Consider the following 18,994-nt stretch of genomic DNA (forward strand, 5'->3'; position numbering starts at 1 on the left):
TATAGCTAGAAAAATTTAAAAACGGGGTAAGCTTATCTGGGGACAGGCTATTGCAATAAGCTGGATGATCACATTAAATAAGGGAATAAAAGTTCAAAAGAAGAAGAAACTCAAGTGATATGACATGAGTTGTGTGCCAAGAAAATAGTCTAAGGAGATATTTGTGAATGCAAGGTGTAACAGGGCAATAACTGTCTTATTGGTGTATACATGATATAATAACGATTTAAATAACATGTTTCAAACACTGGATTGTAATACACCTCATCTCTATATGTAGAGAAGGAAGAATTTGAGGAACCACATAAGTAAGTCTTCAAAAAAGGTTCCAAAAAAGCCTATATTACTCAAAGGGGTTCAATAGCTACCACCCTACAAATGAGCTATATAGTAGGCATGATCCTCAAAGAGGAAACCAACAAATATATTAAGAAGACTCAAGATGATCTGGATGGTATTCAAGGGGGGGGGGGGGGGAAGCCAAAATGGGATCTGGGGAGTCTCCACATAATAGACATGATACACTGAGATCAGTTATCTTGGGAACTTTATTTGGGACATCTCTTCAATATGCTTGAATTCTGAATCATAACCTGCATCACAGCTATAATAAAATAAGCCACACATACTTGTTGCTTATAATATTGAGAAGCCTTATGTATAAACATGTGTGTACATACACTAGCACACGCACGTGCACACACACGAGAAAGATAATTTCTCACCTGAAAATACCTGCCCACTTCTTTAGCAGAGTTTCACTATACTGATCTCTGATTTCTAACAGCATGTCAAAAAGCTGATTCACAGGAAAACCATACACCTGAAACAAAATAAGAAAACAGCTTCATTTTATAAGGTGATTTTTTTTTTCAACATGAAGGAGATCAGGCACTGAAAGATATTATCATATTCTGGTCAAAGATTTAAATGAAAGCATGACAGCAGCATGTTTCATTCCCACTTCATGTCTAGTGTTTATCTCAAGAATCAAAAGATACATACCAAAATATTTAAGCTAGTCAGAAAAAAATAAACAGATGATAATTAAAATCAATATATACTGGTACAATGTCAGCTAAGTCCTCCCTGCAACTCATCCTCTACCCTTAGCAAATTTCAGGAGTAGGGAGGGAAATGTGATAGATCTCCCCACATCTGGCTCTGGGCTGACAGCACAGAGCCTGCCTGGGATTCTCTGTCTCCCTCTCTTTCTGCCCGTCCCCTGCTCACACTGCCTCTCTCTCACACAAAAATAAATAAATAAACTTAAAAAAAAAAAACAAAAACACCAAAAAACTCCAAAACCACTCAGGCACTATATCTGAATTAAGGATATTTTAAAAAAACTAAGGTAGTGAGTGGTTCAATTAATTGACTTGCTCTGAGCAAAAAAAGGGGGGGATTGGAACTATTTATGAGAATATAAATTGGTCAAAGTGATAACAATGAAATGCTATAAAAAGATTAAAAGATCTAGCTCTAGGAAAAGAAGAAACACAACTAAAAACTAAAAGGCATTTATTAGCTTACGTAGACAATGAAAAGATTTACACCTGATGAATACTAATCTAGAAAAGTTTATGTAAACAAAAATCACAAACCTGAAGTGTGTCAGCAAAAAGCACAATGAGGTTCTTCAAATCTAACACAAGGTTTGGATCAGAGCAGTAAGACTAAAGGAAAAAAAGACAATGAGGAAAAACACTGTAATTATTAAAAATAAAACTAAATTTTTAATTTATTTAATTGTTTGATGATTCGCCTGGTAAAGGCTCTCCAGAAAGGGTCTAACCCTTTCCTGGCTCAAGGTAACACCAGATTTAGGCAGGAAAGAGCTGAGTAGAGACTCCAGTAAGCCATGATGTATATTTTTAACAGTTGGAAATTTGAAAACATACTTCTAAATAATTCTTCAGTCAAAACAGAAATCAAAATTGATATTGCATATTATTTTTAAATGAACAAAATGTAATAATACTTGATATCAAAGCCTATGCAATGTGGTTAAAGCAATTTCAAAATAAAATTTATATTTTTAAATGCAAGCAGAAAACACACAAGACTGAAAATAAACTAAGCACTCAATCCACAAAGCTAACTCAAAAAGCCAAAATAAATCATAAGTACAAGAGAGATAAAAATTGATCAAATTAAAAGCAGAAATAACATAGAGACATGAAAAATTTGATCCATGAAAACAAAAGCTCGTTAAAAATATCAATAAAACAGACAAATCTTAGTTAAGTCTGATTAAACAGTAAAAAAATGAAATTAAGCAACAACACAAGGAATACAAAGAGAAAACAAACCTAAATAAAGAGGAAAATAAAAGTTACAAATAAAGTCCATACATAAGCTCTTATCAGTAAAACTGAAAACTGAAATGACATGGAAGGTAGGTTATGTGCACACGATTCAAAGATGTATACATGTTACTATGTGAAAGTTCAGTAATTTTGATATTCAAATTCTCTTAATTACAATTTGGTTACTTCCTGTCTGAACTCTCAATTCCTGAAAGAGGCATACTGAATTCACCCATAACGGTACAGTTCATCAATTTCTCTTATTACTAACAGTTTTTGTTCTATACATATTGATGCTTGCTTGTCCTCTATAAAAAGGCTATTCTCTTTTTGGTGGGTTAAAACTAGAATAGTACAAAATATTCCTTTCCTTTCCCATTTAGTGGTCTTCAAATTCAATTCTATTTGCCTTCGAGAATATTGCCATTTCTGCTCCTCTTACCTTATTTTCACTTTTTTCATACTCACCATAATGTATGAGTATGTCTCAGTAACCAGACTATAAAACTTCCTAATTCTTTGACATTTCCTGTGATTGCTGACGTATCTGAACCTACTCCATCTTTTTAAAAAAATAAATTTAATGTTTATTTATTTTTGAGAGAGACAAACAGAGTGGAGTGGACAAGGAGTAGAGACAGAGGGAGACACAAAATCCGAAGCAGGCTCCAGGCTCACCTGTCAGCACAGAGCCCGACGCGGGGCTTGAACTCACGAACCGCAAGATCACTACCTAAGCCTAAGTCGGACACTTAACTGACTGAGCCACCCAGGTTCCCCATAAACCTATTCCATCTTAAGTTTCCCATTTACAATGATTGCTTCTTTTTTATTCCATGTTTTTCATTGGATCCTAGTTCTTTTTAATTTTCTTACAGTGGTTATTAATAAGTTATATACTTTCTTCCCGCTGTTTATATGAAATAATCTAGAGTTTTCATTAAAAAACTTTTTAAACATTAAGTCTGTCTCCTTCCATATGGATTCTTAATAGCATTAAACTTTACAAATAATCAAATAGCTATTTAGATTTATCTATGAGTTTTACTCATTTTTTTGCACACATTTTATTTTAATCCTATCCCATCTTGTATTTTGGATTTTTCATTTTTTGTACAATACCAATAAAACATGAGAGGTAAAGCATAAACTCTGAATCCTCATGTTTGAAAATGCCTTTCGTTTGGCCTCAAACTAAAATACAGCATTTCTGATGTGAAAGAAGTGTCTGCCTTCATTTACCCTGCTTGATACTCAATACAGCCTTTAAACTATGGGAATCTGGAAATTTCCTTCTTTTAATTATTTAATTACTAAAGTCCTCTCCTTTGTGTCTATCCTTCCTTTCTAAATCTCAGTTAGATACAATAAAAAAATGAGCATCAGGGGCGCCTGGGTGGCTCAGTCGGTTAAGCGTCTGACTTCAGCTCAGGTCACGATCTCATGGTCCGTGAGTTCGAGCCCTGCATCGGGCTCTGGGCTGATGGCCCAGAGCCTGGAGCCTGGTTCCGATTCTGTGTCTCCCTCTCTCTCTGCTCCTCCCCCGTTCATGCTCTGTCTCTATCTCAAAAATAAATAAACGTTAAAAAAAATTTAAAAAAAAAATGAGCATCAGCTATCCATCATGTTTCTTAACTTTCCTTTCATATCTTCCATCTCTTTATTTGCTCCATATTTGGGGATATACATTTGACTTTGTCTTCTTGATCACAAAATGATAGTTTTACCTGTTTAATCTATGAATTAAATTTCTGTATTCAGATAATCAGAGATTCCTAAGAAAGCAACGTTTATCTCTGGCTTGTGTGCTTCCTTTTCCTCCTTACTACACTTTTTAAAAATCAGGCCCTGGGCTGACAGCATGGAGACTGGTTGGGATTCTCTGTCTCTCCCTCTCTCTCAAAATGAATAAACTAAAAAACAAAAAACAAAAAAACACTATCCCAGTACAACCCTTGTCAACCTACCATAACAAACTGAAATGTTCACTATATATAATATCTATGAAACATGAGGTTTTTGCCACATGGAATTAATTACATTGTTCCATAATTTTGAATCTTAAAAAATACCTTTTCGGTATTATCAGATGATCTGTTTATATTATTAACAACTATATTAGCAGATCATCTGATGTGGAACCATTCCTGATACAAACTCTCCGTTGTATTAGCATATAATTTTCTAATATATTGCTAAATTTGAATTCCAAGTGAGATGGATCAGGTCAGATCTCTATCATGTTTTGAAATCAGCATTGAGAATACTACACATATTAATACCTGAAATATCGTATCTTTCAAAACGTTTCCAATTTATGTATTGACTAATAATTGAATCAGAAAAAGAGTAGTTTGAAATATGACACAGAAAGTTAGAAAGATATATATAGATATATAACTATATATAATTAAAATGATTGTAAATGTATGTGATGCAGAGGTACTATGTTTTAATCAATGTTTTATATGTTTTAATAGCCTTGTTGAGATCTAATCCCTATACCACACAACTCACCTATTTGAAGTATATAATTTAATGGTTTTTAGTTTTTGTATATTCACAGACATGTGCAAACATAATCACAGTCAATTTTAAAACATTTTTTCATCTCAAAAAGAAAACCTATGTCATTTAAATTATCCTCCTAGCTACTCCCAGCCCAAAGCAACCACTAATCTACTTTCTGCCTCTACAGATTGATGCTGATCTACTGGAAAGAAAACAGGTATTTTGTTATTTGTTCTTCCATTCAAAAGAATATACAGCATATCTACAAAGAAAGACTCCATTAAGATTAATGTTCTCCAGAGATACACATTTCAAACAGTATGCTTGGAAAGTGTCCTCCTCTTAATGATACCAAATACGACTGCATGAAGAAGAGAGGGCAGTTCCCTGCTGAGTGGTGTAGATCCGTCACATCTCAAATGTATCAGTCACAGAGAAAAAGTTAGGAACCCCTGCTTTACAAAGAAGAAATTGCTTGCAAGGAATCTAAGTTTTCTAAAAGAAAAAGCTTTTCCCAGGAAAATAACCGAATTGGTAAAATCATTGACATGGACAAATACAAAATAAACAAACAAAATCAAGGACTCTTCTCCCTAGAATACAGTAATATTAGTTAATAAATATGATTGGGGGCAAAAAACTTTCCTAAAAACATTACCTTGAAAAAAAACATAAAACACCAAAAATAGGACTTACAGAAAGCATATAAAATACCTTCCCAAAATACATGAAGGCAAATAATTAAGAAAAATATATATATTCCTGGTGAAAAACACCAAATACTGAAAAAAAATAATTCCATTTTAATTTACAGATTCACTGCATAACAACACTATAGTTCAATTTGGGGGAGGGAGGATATTGTAAGTGGTAAAAGGGATGTGACAAACTGATTATCAAATTAATCTGGAAGAATGAGAACATAAATAGTTAGCAGGTCCTAAAAAGAGGATTTTAGAGAATGTACATGTCCTATATGAAATTAAACCATACTATGTCAAATATAATAATCAAAAAAATGTTACATTGGTTCAAGACAGAGAGGAAAGGGGGGTGGGGAATCATAGAGCCTAGCAAAAGATCTTAGTATTTATAAAATCTATTATTTTTTAAGTTTATTTATTTATTTTGACATGGGTTGGGGGGGGGGGGGGCAGGGAGAGAACAGGAGCAGGGGAGGGGCAGAGAGAGAGAGGGAGGAAGACAATCCCAAGCAGGCTCCCTGCTGTCAGCACAGAGCCTGACTCAGGATTCCATCTCCTGAACCATGAGATCATGACCTGAGCTGAAATCAAGAGTTGAATGCTTAACTGACTGAGCCACCCAGGCACCCCTATAAAATATATTATTATATGATAAAAGTAGCCTCCGAAATATGTTGGGAAAAGAAGGATATTAAGGAACAATTATGTCCCCACAAAATTCATATGTTAAGGCCGTAACGCCCAGTGTAGCTATATCTGGAAATAAAACTTAGATAATTAAGGTTAAATGAGGAAAGGTCCTGATCTGATGGGATCAGTGTCCTTAGAAAAGAAGTAGGCGACAGTAGGATGCCATGTGAGGAAAGGCCATGTGAGGACGTGATGAGAACACAGCCATCTGCAAATCAGCAAGAGTTCTCACCAGAACCCAACCAGAAGCATGCTGGCATCCTGATCTCAGACTTCCAGCCTCCAGAACTGTGAAAAAATACATGTCTGTTGTGTAAGGTACCAGTCTATGGCATTTGATTATGGCAATCTGTGCTGAATAAAGTAAAAGATTAACATGATAATGTTATTGTAATGTTACTGGAAGTGATGTGTAGTTTTAAAAAATAATTAAAGATAAAATCCAACTTCACACTCTATATTAAAATAAACTTTTATTTGTTTATGATACGTATATTTAAAAAGTAACTACAGAAATACCAAGATCAAATATAAACAAATAATTAAATATTCTTTCGAATAAGGAAGACAAATTATAAAGTTAAAAATCAATATATTTACACAAAAATTTAAATTTCTATAATGCCTTGGAAAAGAAAAGCAAAGTTAGAGACACATAAAACTAAAAAAAAAAAAAAATTTGCGACCTATATATCAGACTAGAGATTAACATTCAGATTAAAGGTTAGCATCCATATTTTAAAGAAATAATACATAATAAAATATTATAAAGCTATTAAAATATAAATGCAATGCATATGAACAGGAAATTTTTAAGAAGATATATAAATAACTAAAAACATCTGAAGAGAGTTTAAAAAAAATTTTTTTAATGTTTATTATTTTTGACAGAGAGACAGAGAGCAAGCAGGGGAGGGTCAGAGTGAGAGGGAGACACAGAATCCAAAGCAGGCTTCAGGCTCAGAGTTGCCAGCACAGAGCCTAATGCAAGGCTCAAACCCATGAGCTATGAGATCATGACCTGAGCCGAAGTTGGACACTCAACTGATTCAACCTACTGAGCCACCCAGGCGCCCCCACCCCCCTTTTTTTTTAATGTTTATTATTTTTGAGAGAGAAAATATCTGAAAAATTTTTCAATACCGGTATTAATCAAAGAAAAACATGTTAAATTAAGATATAATTTCTGGGGGCGCCTGGGTGGCGCAGTCGGTTAAGCGTCCGACTTCAGCCAGGTCACGATCTCGCGGTCCCTGAGTTCGAGCCCCGTGTCGGGCTCTGGGCTGATGGCTCAGAGCCTGGAGCCTGTTTCCGATTCTGTGTCTCCCTCTCTCTCTGCCTCTCACCCGTTCATGCTCTGTCTCTCTCTGTCCCAAAAATAAATAAATGTTAAAAAAAAAAAAAAAAAAAAAAAGATATAATTTCTGACATAGTAGATTAGGAATGATTTTTTGTTTTTAAATATAACTTTCTGTGAAGTAAACAGAATAGGAAAGTTGGCATTCTAAAAGATGATACTCAGAGTAGTGCTAAATGGTACAATATTTTAGCAAAGCAAATTAGCAATATGTATCCAGAGGTTAAGAAATGTACAGATCCTTTAACTCACTAATTTCACATCTAAGAATTTATTAAAATATAAAAAATATAAGAAATATATTTTATATTTTTATATTTTATAATATATTTTAATATATTATAATATATTTTATATATTATATAAGAAATATAAAAATATAAGAAATATAAAAAATGTTTTTATAGAAGTTGGTTAAGTGTCCAACTCAGTTTCAGCTCAGGTCACGATCTCATGGTTTGTGGGTCTCAGCCCCGCATTGGGCTTTGCACTGACAGTGCAGAGCCTGCTTGGGATTCTTTGTCTCCCTCTCTCTCTGCCCCTCCCCTGCTCGCTCTCTATCTCTCTGTCTCTCAAAATACATAAATAAACATTAAAAAAAATCAATATTTTTATAAAAATATTCACTGTAATGTTTATAAGAGGTAAAAAAGATACATATGTACAATGGAATATTACGCAAGTATATGTTAAAATTAATATAGATTGATGAGACATTAAGTGAAAAATACACCTTGTTTTTGTTTAAAATATATATTGTATATTTTCATACACAAGAATCTTTATTTTTTTAAGATACTCATTTTTTAATGTTTATTTATTTATTTATTTATTTTTTAGAGAGAGAGAGGGAGAGAGAGAATCCCAAGCAGGCTCCACATTATCAGTGCAGAGTCCAATGTAGGGCTCGAATCCACAAACCATGAGATCATGACCTGAGCAGATGCTTAACTGACTAAGCCACTCAAGCACCCAGAAAAAGAATCTTTAAATTTACATATTAGAAAGCTAATAATAATCATGCCAAGGATCATGACCAAAATTTGTTACTATCGATAATCATATTTTCTTAGAATAAACATTACTTTGTAAGTTAACATTTACATATAATGACACACCATGCTAAGGGAGAAGATAAGACATTTAAAAAATTATCTTAGGACAACAGATACACTGTTGCAAAACAATAAAATGAAATCCATAACCATTATTTATTTTTTTTAATTTTTTTTTCAACGTTTTTATTTATTTTTGGGACAGAGAGAGACAGAGCATGAACAGGGGAGGGGCAGAGAGAGGGGGAGACACAGAATCAGAAACAGGCTCCAGGCTCCGAGCCATCAGCCCAGAGCCTGACGCGGGGCTCGAACTCACGGACCGCGAGATCGTGACCTGGCTGAAGTCAGACGCTTAACCGACTGCGCCACCCAGGCGCCCCCATAACCATTATTTAAATAAAAGTAAATAACAAGTGGTAGTATATACAAAAATGTGTAAAACTCAAGCCATAACATAGTTATGAGACTTTTTTAAGTCTCAGAATAGGCAGAAACTTTTAAAAAGTATGTTTAAATTTGCCAAACTTTATTATGACAAAAAGATAAAATGGTAAAAATGTCAGATAAAGTCCTATGCCACTTATGAACAATGAGGGAAATTTTAAAATAAGATAGATATATAAACAGGCAAACATTTAACATTTCTAAATACCAAAAAAGAAACCGTAAATAAAAATAAAAGGAGAAAATCTTTACAATGCTTTCAGTGACATACCTTCTTTGACTTCAAATTCATATTTATTTATTTATTTTGAGAGAGACAGAGAGAGCAAGCAGGGGGGTGTCAGAGACAGAGTGAGAGAGAGAATCCCAAGGAGGCTCCAGGCTGCCAGCACAGAGCCTAACGCGGGGCTCAGGCTCACAAACCATGAGATGATGACCTGAGCTGAAATCAAAGAGTTGGGCGCTTAACCAACTGAGCCACCCAGATGCCCCTCAAATTCTAAACTCCTATACTAAACATATACTAAACAAACCCCTATACCTTATTACTTGGATGCCACAAAGGCAAAGTAATCATATCCAAATGTTCAAACCATCATAGGGAAAGAAACCATAAACCTAAGCATTACCTTGATATGCTTTTAACTTACCTTTTATATCTAATCCACCAAAAAATACAGTTAATCTTACTTCCTAAAAATCTCTCCAATTAATCCACATCTCTCCATATACTCTTACCCCTTGTTTCAGCTATCATCACCTCTTTCCTGAATACTGGACTAGCCTACTAATTGTTCTACCCACGTTATTCTCATCCCTCGTCCATAATTTAGCCAAATTGACCATCTCATTCCAATTTATCCTACCCCCACAATGAACACATACACTCCATTCAACCCAGGGCTTTAAGCATCAAATAGGTCTTAGATAATATGACACCTATCTACTTCTTTCTTTATACTTCATACCACACTTGGCTAACGTTCTACATTCTATGTTCTACCCACTCTGAACATTTTTCAGTTCCCAAAAACAGCTACAATCCCTTCGATGACAGATTTTACACATGGTATTTACTCTGGAACACTTGCTGATGAAGAGATAAGAAAGCTGGCGGGTCGTGGATATCTTGTTTCTAGCTGGCACTACATGGATATCAAAGCCACTTACTGAAATATTCTAAATGCTAAATTATCTTCTATTATTAAGTTCTCACTATCATTCCTCGAACGGTTCAGATAGAAAAGTACACCCAAAGCCCTTGTGCTACCATTCCTTATACCTAGAATTCTCTTTAATTGATCTTTGCATACATAGTGACTCCTTTGCATAAAGAATGCCACTTCTGATCAACTAACCAAAAGCAGGCACCGTGTTGTCCTAATCTATCACTGTTTCAATTGTACTCAACTGTATTTAACTGTAATTTAACTGTATTATGACGATCTGATAGTCTTATTTATTTATTGGGACCCCCTCCCAATTAAAATATAACTTCCTGAGAGGCACCTGGGTGGCTCTGTTGGTTAAGCATCTGACTTCAGCTCAGGTTATGATCTCACAGTTCGTGGGTTTGAGCCCTGCATCAGGCTCTCTGCTGTCAGTACAAAGCCCACTTCAGATCCTCTGTCTCCCTCTCTCTCTGCTCTTCCCCTGCTCATGTTCTCTCTTTCTCAAAATAAATAAATAAACTTAAAAAAAATATTTAAAAATTCATGCTTTGATAAAATATATCAAAATCGTGGGAACTCGTATTTACTAACATTGATATGTTATAAACGTTTTTTTCAAAAAATAAGAATAAAACTGTGAACGCCACATCAATATTAATGGCCTTATAGCAGGCAACACTGAGTAGTGGCTGAGAATATAGTCACTTGTCTGGATTTGAATCCAAGCTCTACCACTTACTGCATAACACTAGGCTGGTTACTTAACCTCTCTGAGGGTCAGTTCCCAGACTATAAGGTAAACATAATAATGATAACTACCTTATGAACTACATATAAAGTACACATAACAATGCCTGACACAGAGAGAGGATTCCAATACATGTCAGCTGTTTTTTGTTTTTTCTTCCTGCACAGAGCATCCACAAAAGTGGGCTCCGTGTTAGAGAATGTGGCAATTTGAAGTGGCTACTTCCACGTGTCTTTGAAAGAGATAGCTCTGGGTAGGTGATTCCACGCAATACATAAATGATTTTAAAGCAGTACAACACTGACTAGTATACAGATAATCAGCAATAAGTGAGAACTTCTCACGGGCTTCTTACATACCGAGTGGGTACGGAGTGCCGCGATGGTTTTTGAAAGTGCCATTTCCCAGAGTTCATCAATGTAGGCTCGGTTTACTAAGCCCTGGGTTGTATGTAAAATGTGATCTTCAACCACAAAAAAGCTAAGATTGAGGGAAAAAGAAAGTACAACTGTCAGAAATTACAGTTTGACTATCTCCAGGGTCTGGCAAACAAGAGCTGCCATCAAATCTGAAGTTAATAGTCATTTTTTTCTTAAAGAAAGCTACCTGGTGTCATGAACAAAATCATATTTCTTGGACATGGAATTTTGTCCAGCCACCTTATAGAAATCGGAGGTACATTTCTATTAAATGTTAACCATATTAGTCAGCCATGTAAAAGGGAAGAAAATGTTTACAGGTAAGGGAAGCTAATTTCACTATATTAAAAATACCAGGCCATTAAGACATTTTTTAAAAAGCTAACCAATTTTAAACGGACAGTGAAAGCTGCAATACACATTTTTTAAGAGCTCAACATACAAAATACCAAAATAATTCCCTTTATGTGGACTTCCTCCTTAAGGTAAAAAAAAAAAAATGCAAACTTATTTTTTAACACTCTGCTGTAGCTTTATTGTTATACATTTAAAATGTATGTTCAGTTACCTTGGCTAAATGTTCCTACTAAATAAAATAATTCTTACATAAGGAATTTTTATGATATATTTTAATCAAAACTATCAATTACATTTAAAGAAATCTCAATTTGAAATAAAAAGAAATGTCATAGAACAATTTAAGTCATTTCCCTTTCTTTTAACTGCAAAGTCATTCTTTCATAATTAGAATAAGCTGTCTATATGGTGTTTATTTGGGAAATGCAATTCCATCCTAGTATGTATACTCTAGATGATGGTGGCAAACTATATAGCCCGTGGGACGAATCTGGCCCACTGCCTATTTTTATAAATATTGTTTTATTGGAACACAGCCACGCTCACTCATTTATATACTGTCTATAGCTGCTTTCCCACTGCAACAACAGAGCTGAATAGTTGTGACGGAAACCGTATGGCCTGCGAAGCCTAAAATACTTTACTATCTGGCCCTTTTAGAAAAAGTCTGCCAACTTTTGCTGATTATTTGGTTCCCCCGTACGGAGAATGGAGAAACAAAACATCAAATATAATAAAATTACAATTCAAAAGTTTTCTTCTTTCATCCTTAAAAACTACTCTTCAACAATATAATGCTGAAACCAATTAGACATTCCTTTGAAATTATCAGAAAGTCAAAAATAAATCTCAAAAATTTAAAAGAAAAAAAGAAAAATAATTTCCCAAGGAAAAATTATCTTTCCAAGTCTCACGAGTCTAGGTATTGAAAGTGTATACATTTAAATACACACACATACATATACCTACCCTACAATTTGATTAAAATACTTCCTGTAGCCATCTAAAGTTTCATGCTGCAACAAAGCAAAGAAGAAAAAAGTTATTGTTTCTCTTTTGATACCTTAAGACAAAGTTAAAATCAGTTACTTCTTTTCTTAGGGCTCAGTTCCCAAGACTCTAAGGTAAATATAACAATAGTACTCTCCCTACATTATAGAGTTATAAGGAGGATGAAATTAGATAATTTATACCCAGTACTTAAAACGATGCCTGACACATAGCAATCAATAGATGTTAGTTGCTATTTTCTTACTGTAAGTCACATCCACCAAAAATGGTCTCAGAGTGACAGTTTAAAAAAAAACAAAAACAAAAAACAAAAACAAAAAAAAAACCCAGCATATATGCAAAATAATGACAAGATGCCAGAGAAGAAAAGTGAAGAAGAGAGAAAAGTTAAGTTGGAGATCCTACCATGTTAGATGGAGGCTGGAGCACCAAACGGGCCTGTTTTCGCCTCTGTTTTCGGTAGTAGTTCTCAAATGTTTCACGGGCACCCTGTAAAATAAACAAAAGGAAATGGGTTGACACGATTTGACCAATTATTCTAGTATTTCGTGGGAAAAGAGAAACTCTCAGGTTTGGAATTGAGGCAACCCCACATTTCTCAAAATCTGCTATTTTAACAGTGATAATAATCATAGAAAAAATAAAAAGAATGATTACCATTTATTGAACCTTATTTACAAATCCCATAAGAATGGATACAAAAGATTCTTAAGAGGACACTACCAGAACTCAACCACCAACACACCAAAGCTGGTTGCTGAATCAACTACCATAAATTCACAAGCATGAAGACAAACCAACATTCTCCTAAAAGCAGTTGAGAAAATGGGCCTTAAAAACCTCACAGAACATTCCAGAAGAAAAATGTTCAGAATGAAAACCAGTCTCAAATGAATCATGAGCAAAGGGCCAGAGCAAGGCAGGAAAAAGGCAGGAGCAAAGAATAGTAAATCAGTCTTCCCAGCTAGAATAGAATCAAGTACAGGATTAACAGCAAAACAGAAGAAACAAACCCCTAGAAATTCTTGATACACAGTTTCTTAAAATGAAAGGTGCTCTAGAGAGCAAGAGCTGGTTCATGAGCTCCATAACTGGGTTGAACAGCATCCTTTCAAAATTCATGTCCTTCCTGGGATGTCACAATAGGACTTTATTTAGAAATAGGGTCACTGCAGATGTATTTAAATTAAGATGCATTTAGGGAAGCCTGGGTGGCTCAGTCGGTTGAGTCGGTGAGTGTCTGACTTCGGCTCAGTTCATGATCTCACAGCTTATGGGTTCAAGCCCCACGTCGGGCTTTGTGCTGACAGCTCAGAGCCTGGAGCCTGCTTCAGATTCTGTATCTCCCTCTCTCTCTCTGCCCCTCCTCTACTCACATTCAGTCTCTCTCTCTCTCTCTCAAAAATGAATAAACATCAAAAAAAATTGTTTTAATTGAGATGCAGTTGTACTAGAGTAGGGTGACCCTTAATCTGATATAACTGGTGTCCTTAAAAGAAAAGGGCTCCTGGGTAGCTCACTGGGTTAAGCATCCAACTGTTAGTTTTGGCTCAGGTCATGGTATCACAGTAGATCAAACCCCATGTCACAGTGTTTACAGCACAGAACCTGCTTGGGATTGTCTCTCTCTCTCTCTGCCCCTCCCTGGTTCATGTGTGCTCTCTCTCTCTCACAATAAATAAACGAAAAAAAAGGGGGGGGGGGCAGAAAAGACACAGACACACAGTGAGAACATCATGTCGTGACACAGGTAGAGACTGGAGCAATGCAGCTGCAAGCCAAGGATGGATGGATGGATGGATGGCCACCAGCAGAAGCTAGGGAGAGACAAGTCTCCCACTAACTGTCTCAGAGGGAGGACGGCCTTCTGACACTTGATTTTGGACTTCTAGTCTCCAAAACTGGGTCGGAATAAATGTCTATTGTGTAGGCTACCCAATGTGTGGTACTTTGTTACAGCAGCCTAGGAAACCAATATAACTCAAAGCTTTTAAAGCATCATGCCCCCCCATTACTAAATTCTACTCTTAATCCAAGACTTTTCTAAATAAATAAGAGTAGAAATGGAGAGACGGCACGCACAGTGGTTAAGAGCACTGATTTGAGAACCAGAGGACTTCTTTCAAATCATGAGTCTGCCCCTTTCTAGCTGTACAACCAACTGCAGAACTTTCACTAATTTAACTTCCACCATTTAGCTATTCAACTTTCACTCATAGATGTGCTATGGTGTTCTCACTTGTAGAGAGGTCACCCTCATCATAGTCACGAGGATCCAGATGAATCAGAAAGCTTTTAGAACAGCATCTGACAAATAATCACCACTATGCAAGTGCTTATGTTTTGAAAAAGAACAATGAAATCAATGATGAAGATGAAAGCCTTGCCCATGGGAGAAAGTATAAACTCTATGCAATCCCTAAGTTCAGTTTCCTTCACCTTCCCAAAAGTCTGAAGAATTTTATTGGACATGACTTCTTTGCTAGGTCCTTAAATAGGAGAAGTTGATTTAAGGTGTTAAATCATACTAATTCAACAGTGTAAGCTCAGGGGTTGGCAAACATGTCCTCTAAAGGGCAGGATAGTAAACATTTTAGGCTTGATGAGACATACAGTCTCTCTTGCGACTAGTCAAGAGACTAGTTGAAATGCTGTTTGAAATGCAAAAGCAGCCATAGACGGTACATAAATGCGTGTGGCCAAATTCCAATAAAACGTTATTTGTGGAAACAGAAATAAGAATTTCATAAAATTTTCATCTGCCATGAAATATTCTTTTTACTTTTTACCAACCATCTAAAAGTGTAAAAGCTGTTTTTCGGTCACAGGTCACACAGAAACAAGCAGCAGGGTGGATCTGGCCCACAGTTTGTTGACCCCTGGTGTAGCTTAAAAACAAAAGTTTTTAAATGCTAAAGTGATTATAACCATACACACCTGCGTTTTTCCTGCCATAAAATGAAATCAAACACTAAGGCAGCTATTTCAAGGCTTTCTTATTTCTAAATCCATAAGTTAATGAGGTAGCAAATGATTCTATTTAAGAAATAAGAAGTGGAAACTGCACATTGGTTTGTTAAAGTTATTCCCCACTTGCCACCATTTCACAGCATAGTGGTATTACTAAATGTCAATTACATTCTGTACACACTGAAGGGCTTTTCATTTTAAAGTTAACAGCCCTAAAGGCCCTTTATTATTCTTGCGTGACGTTACACATTCAACATGCTTTGGAGCCAAGGTACACTTAGCTGAGAATTTAGGGAAAGTCTTCTCTCAAATTAGACCATTGTATAATAATTTAATTATTTGTTGTAAATGGTAGAAAATAAGCAAGATGAAAACCTATCATAGACCTATACTTAATTCTTAACTAGATACAGTTTTGCCTTTCAAATATTCATTCAATAAAATAAAAACATAAGGAAAGACCAATTTATCTAATAATTCTGGCTTCTCCCTTTACAAAAATTAGATTTTCCCTGGTGGCAGCTAAATAAATTCACCTCTGATTATTCTATTTCCTCTGCCAATTTTGTCAACTCAATCCTTACAGGTGGAATTTCAGAAGTAGATGTCTGACCAGTCCAGCTGACTGCCTGTCTTTCCACAAATAGATCAAGTTAGCCACTTCAGCTTCAAACTCATCTAATCATTAATATTTATTAAAAAAAAACCTCAAAAGCTAGTGAAGGTATAGAGCAAATAGATATAAAATAGTATCCAAGTGAAAAGTTGCTTTAGTTTGTTTTCATTTTATGTCATTAGTATTACAGTGGCCCAAAGGCTTTGTAATAATTAATTAATTAATACATATAACATCACAGAAAATCAAGTCACTTAATGTATATAAAGTGCTTGACATGCAATAAAGAATGGTCCCCATCATCACTGAATTTATAGTCTATGGTGGAAAACTAGCAATTAAAAAAACAAAAAAACACCATAGAATCCTCTGGTTAGATTGATGTGTGTGTGTGTGTGTGTGTGTGTGTGTGTGTGTGTGTGTGCGCGTGTGTGCGCGTGCGCGGTGTGGATGGGAGGAATGTCAGAGAAAGCTTCCCAGAAAAAAAAAATGCCATTTATATTCATAATTGACAAATGAGTGAGAATAAGACAGGTAAATATAAAGGAAAAAATATTCCTCATAGAGACACAGAGGTTCAAGGGAAAAAAATGGCATTACACATCCCATGAATTGAAAAAAGTTCTTCATGGCAGTACCTTCACAGTGTAAGAGAGAGGGATGACAAGAAATAAGGTTAGAGGGCTTTGTAAATTATGTTAAGATATTTGGACTTGAACTCCAGAGACAGTAAGAACTTCAGATATTTGTACGTTGTCATGTACTAAGTAGAATGAAAACAGAGAAAGTCAGATACAAAAAGATCAGTCTGAACCTGACTTATATTTAGGAGGTAAAAGCCGATGGTTGATTGGATGTTGGTGGTAAAGGATAGAAAAGAAAGAAAGCTAACATGAGGTTTCTAACCTGGGTAACTGGTCTGATGGTGGTGTCGTTTAATGAGAGAGGAAACATAAGAGCAGGGATATATACTCGATTCTTATTCATGAATTCTGTATTTGCAAATGTGCCTACTTGCCAAAATTTACTTGTAGCCTCAAAATCAATACTCATGCTGCTTTCATAGTCATTCACAGATGAGCACAAAGTGTTGAAAAATTTGAGCTGCGCCCAACGCACATGTTCCCGGCTGAGGTCAAACAAGGCAAAACTCTACTTCCTTATTTCAGTTCTCATACTACAAACAATTATGCTCTTCACAGTCAACCAGTGCCCCATTTTTTGCATTTTTGTGATTTTTTTAAATTGAGATATAATTGACATAAAACATATTATGTTCAGGCGTACAACATAATGGCTCAATATCGATACATATTGCAAAATGACCACCACCACAAGTCCAGTAACACCTATCACCACATGCATTGTTTTTTCTTTGTGAGGAGAACTTTTAAGATCTACTCTCTCAAAAAATTTCAATTATCCAATAAAGTATTATTTGTTATAGTCACCACGCTGTACGTTACATCCCCAGGACTTATTTTAAATTCTTTTTCATCTTTATTTATCTTTGAGAGAGAGAGACAGACAGTCCGAGCGAGGGAGGAAGACAGAGAAAGGGAGACACAGAATCTGAAAGAGGCTCCATGCTCTGATCTGGCAGCACAGAGCCCAACATGGGACTCAAACTCACAAACCACAAGTTCACTGAGCCGAAGTCAAATGCTTAACCGACTGAGCCACCCAAGCGCCCCAGGACTTACTTACTTTATAACTGGAAGTTTATTCCTTTTCACCACCTTCACCGAATTTCCCCATCCCCCACTTTTGGCAACCACAAGTCAATGCATTCAGTTGGGTTTTTTGTCTGTGTAAATGCCACATATAAGTGAGATCATACATTATTTGTCTTTCTGCATCTATTTCACTTAGCAGTTCCCTCAAGGTCCAACAATGTTGTCGCAAATGGCAAGATTTCATTCTTTTTTATAGCTGAATAATACTCCTTTGTATATATAGATTCTACATCTTCTTTATTCTTCATCTACCAATGAACACTTAGGTTGTTTCCATGTCTTGGCTATTGTAAATTATGCTGCAATGAACATAGGGGTGCACATATCTTTTTCAGTTAGTGTTTTCATTTCCTTCAGATAAAAACCCAGAAATGAAATTGCTGGAACATACAGCAGTTCTTTTTTTAATTTTTTGAGAAACCTCCACACTGTTTTCCATAGTGGCTACATCAACTTACATTCCCACCAACAAGTAACAAGGGTTCTACTTTCTCAACATCCTCACCAACCCTTGTTATTCCTTGTCTTTTTGATAACAGTCATTCTGACAGATGTAGGTGATACCTCATTGTGGTTTTGATTTGCAGTTCCTTGATGATCATTGATGTTGAGCACCTTTTCATGTACCTGTTGGCCATCTGTATGTCTTGCATTTTTGTGCTTCGTGTTGGTGATTTTTTATTTATTTTGAGAGAGAGAGAGAGAGAGAGAGCACACAAGTGGGAGAGGGGCAGAGTGAGAGAGTGAGAGGATCCCAGGCAGGTTCCACACTGTCAGTGAAGAGTCTCGATCTCACAAACCATGAGATCATGACCCGAGCTGAAATCAACAGTCAGATGTTTAACTGACTGAGCCACCCAGGTGCCCCTGGTGATTTTGCTATTTAAAAACA

The 18,994-nt window shown here is 35.7% G+C and overlaps 1 protein-coding gene across 8 annotated transcripts in view; it reads right to left on the bottom strand.

Moving 5' to 3' along the window:
- EXOC6B (exocyst complex component 6B) overlaps positions 1-18,994 on the bottom strand; it is a 616,143-nt gene that overhangs the window by 289,958 nt on the left and 307,191 nt on the right. For all 8 annotated transcript variants that reach the window (XR_007150805.1, XM_047852190.1, XM_047852194.1 and 5 more), the window contains 5 exons: positions 13,186-13,269; positions 12,739-12,785; positions 11,353-11,473; positions 1,605-1,676; positions 726-823 (listed from right to left, as the gene is read on the bottom strand). Coding sequence is in view for 7 of the 8 variants with exons in the window: in XM_047852190.1 (XP_047708146.1) it covers positions 726-823; positions 1,605-1,676; positions 11,353-11,473; positions 12,739-12,785; positions 13,186-13,269 (422 nt within the window). In the remaining variant the exon portion in view is untranslated. The remainder of the gene's footprint in view (positions 1-725; positions 824-1,604; positions 1,677-11,352; positions 11,474-12,738; positions 12,786-13,185; positions 13,270-18,994) is intronic.

Source organism: Prionailurus viverrinus, chromosome A3 (genome assembly GCF_022837055.1).
Source record: "Prionailurus viverrinus isolate Anna chromosome A3, UM_Priviv_1.0, whole genome shotgun sequence".
In the NCBI taxonomy this organism is placed as follows: Eukaryota; Metazoa; Chordata; class Mammalia; order Carnivora; family Felidae; genus Prionailurus; species Prionailurus viverrinus.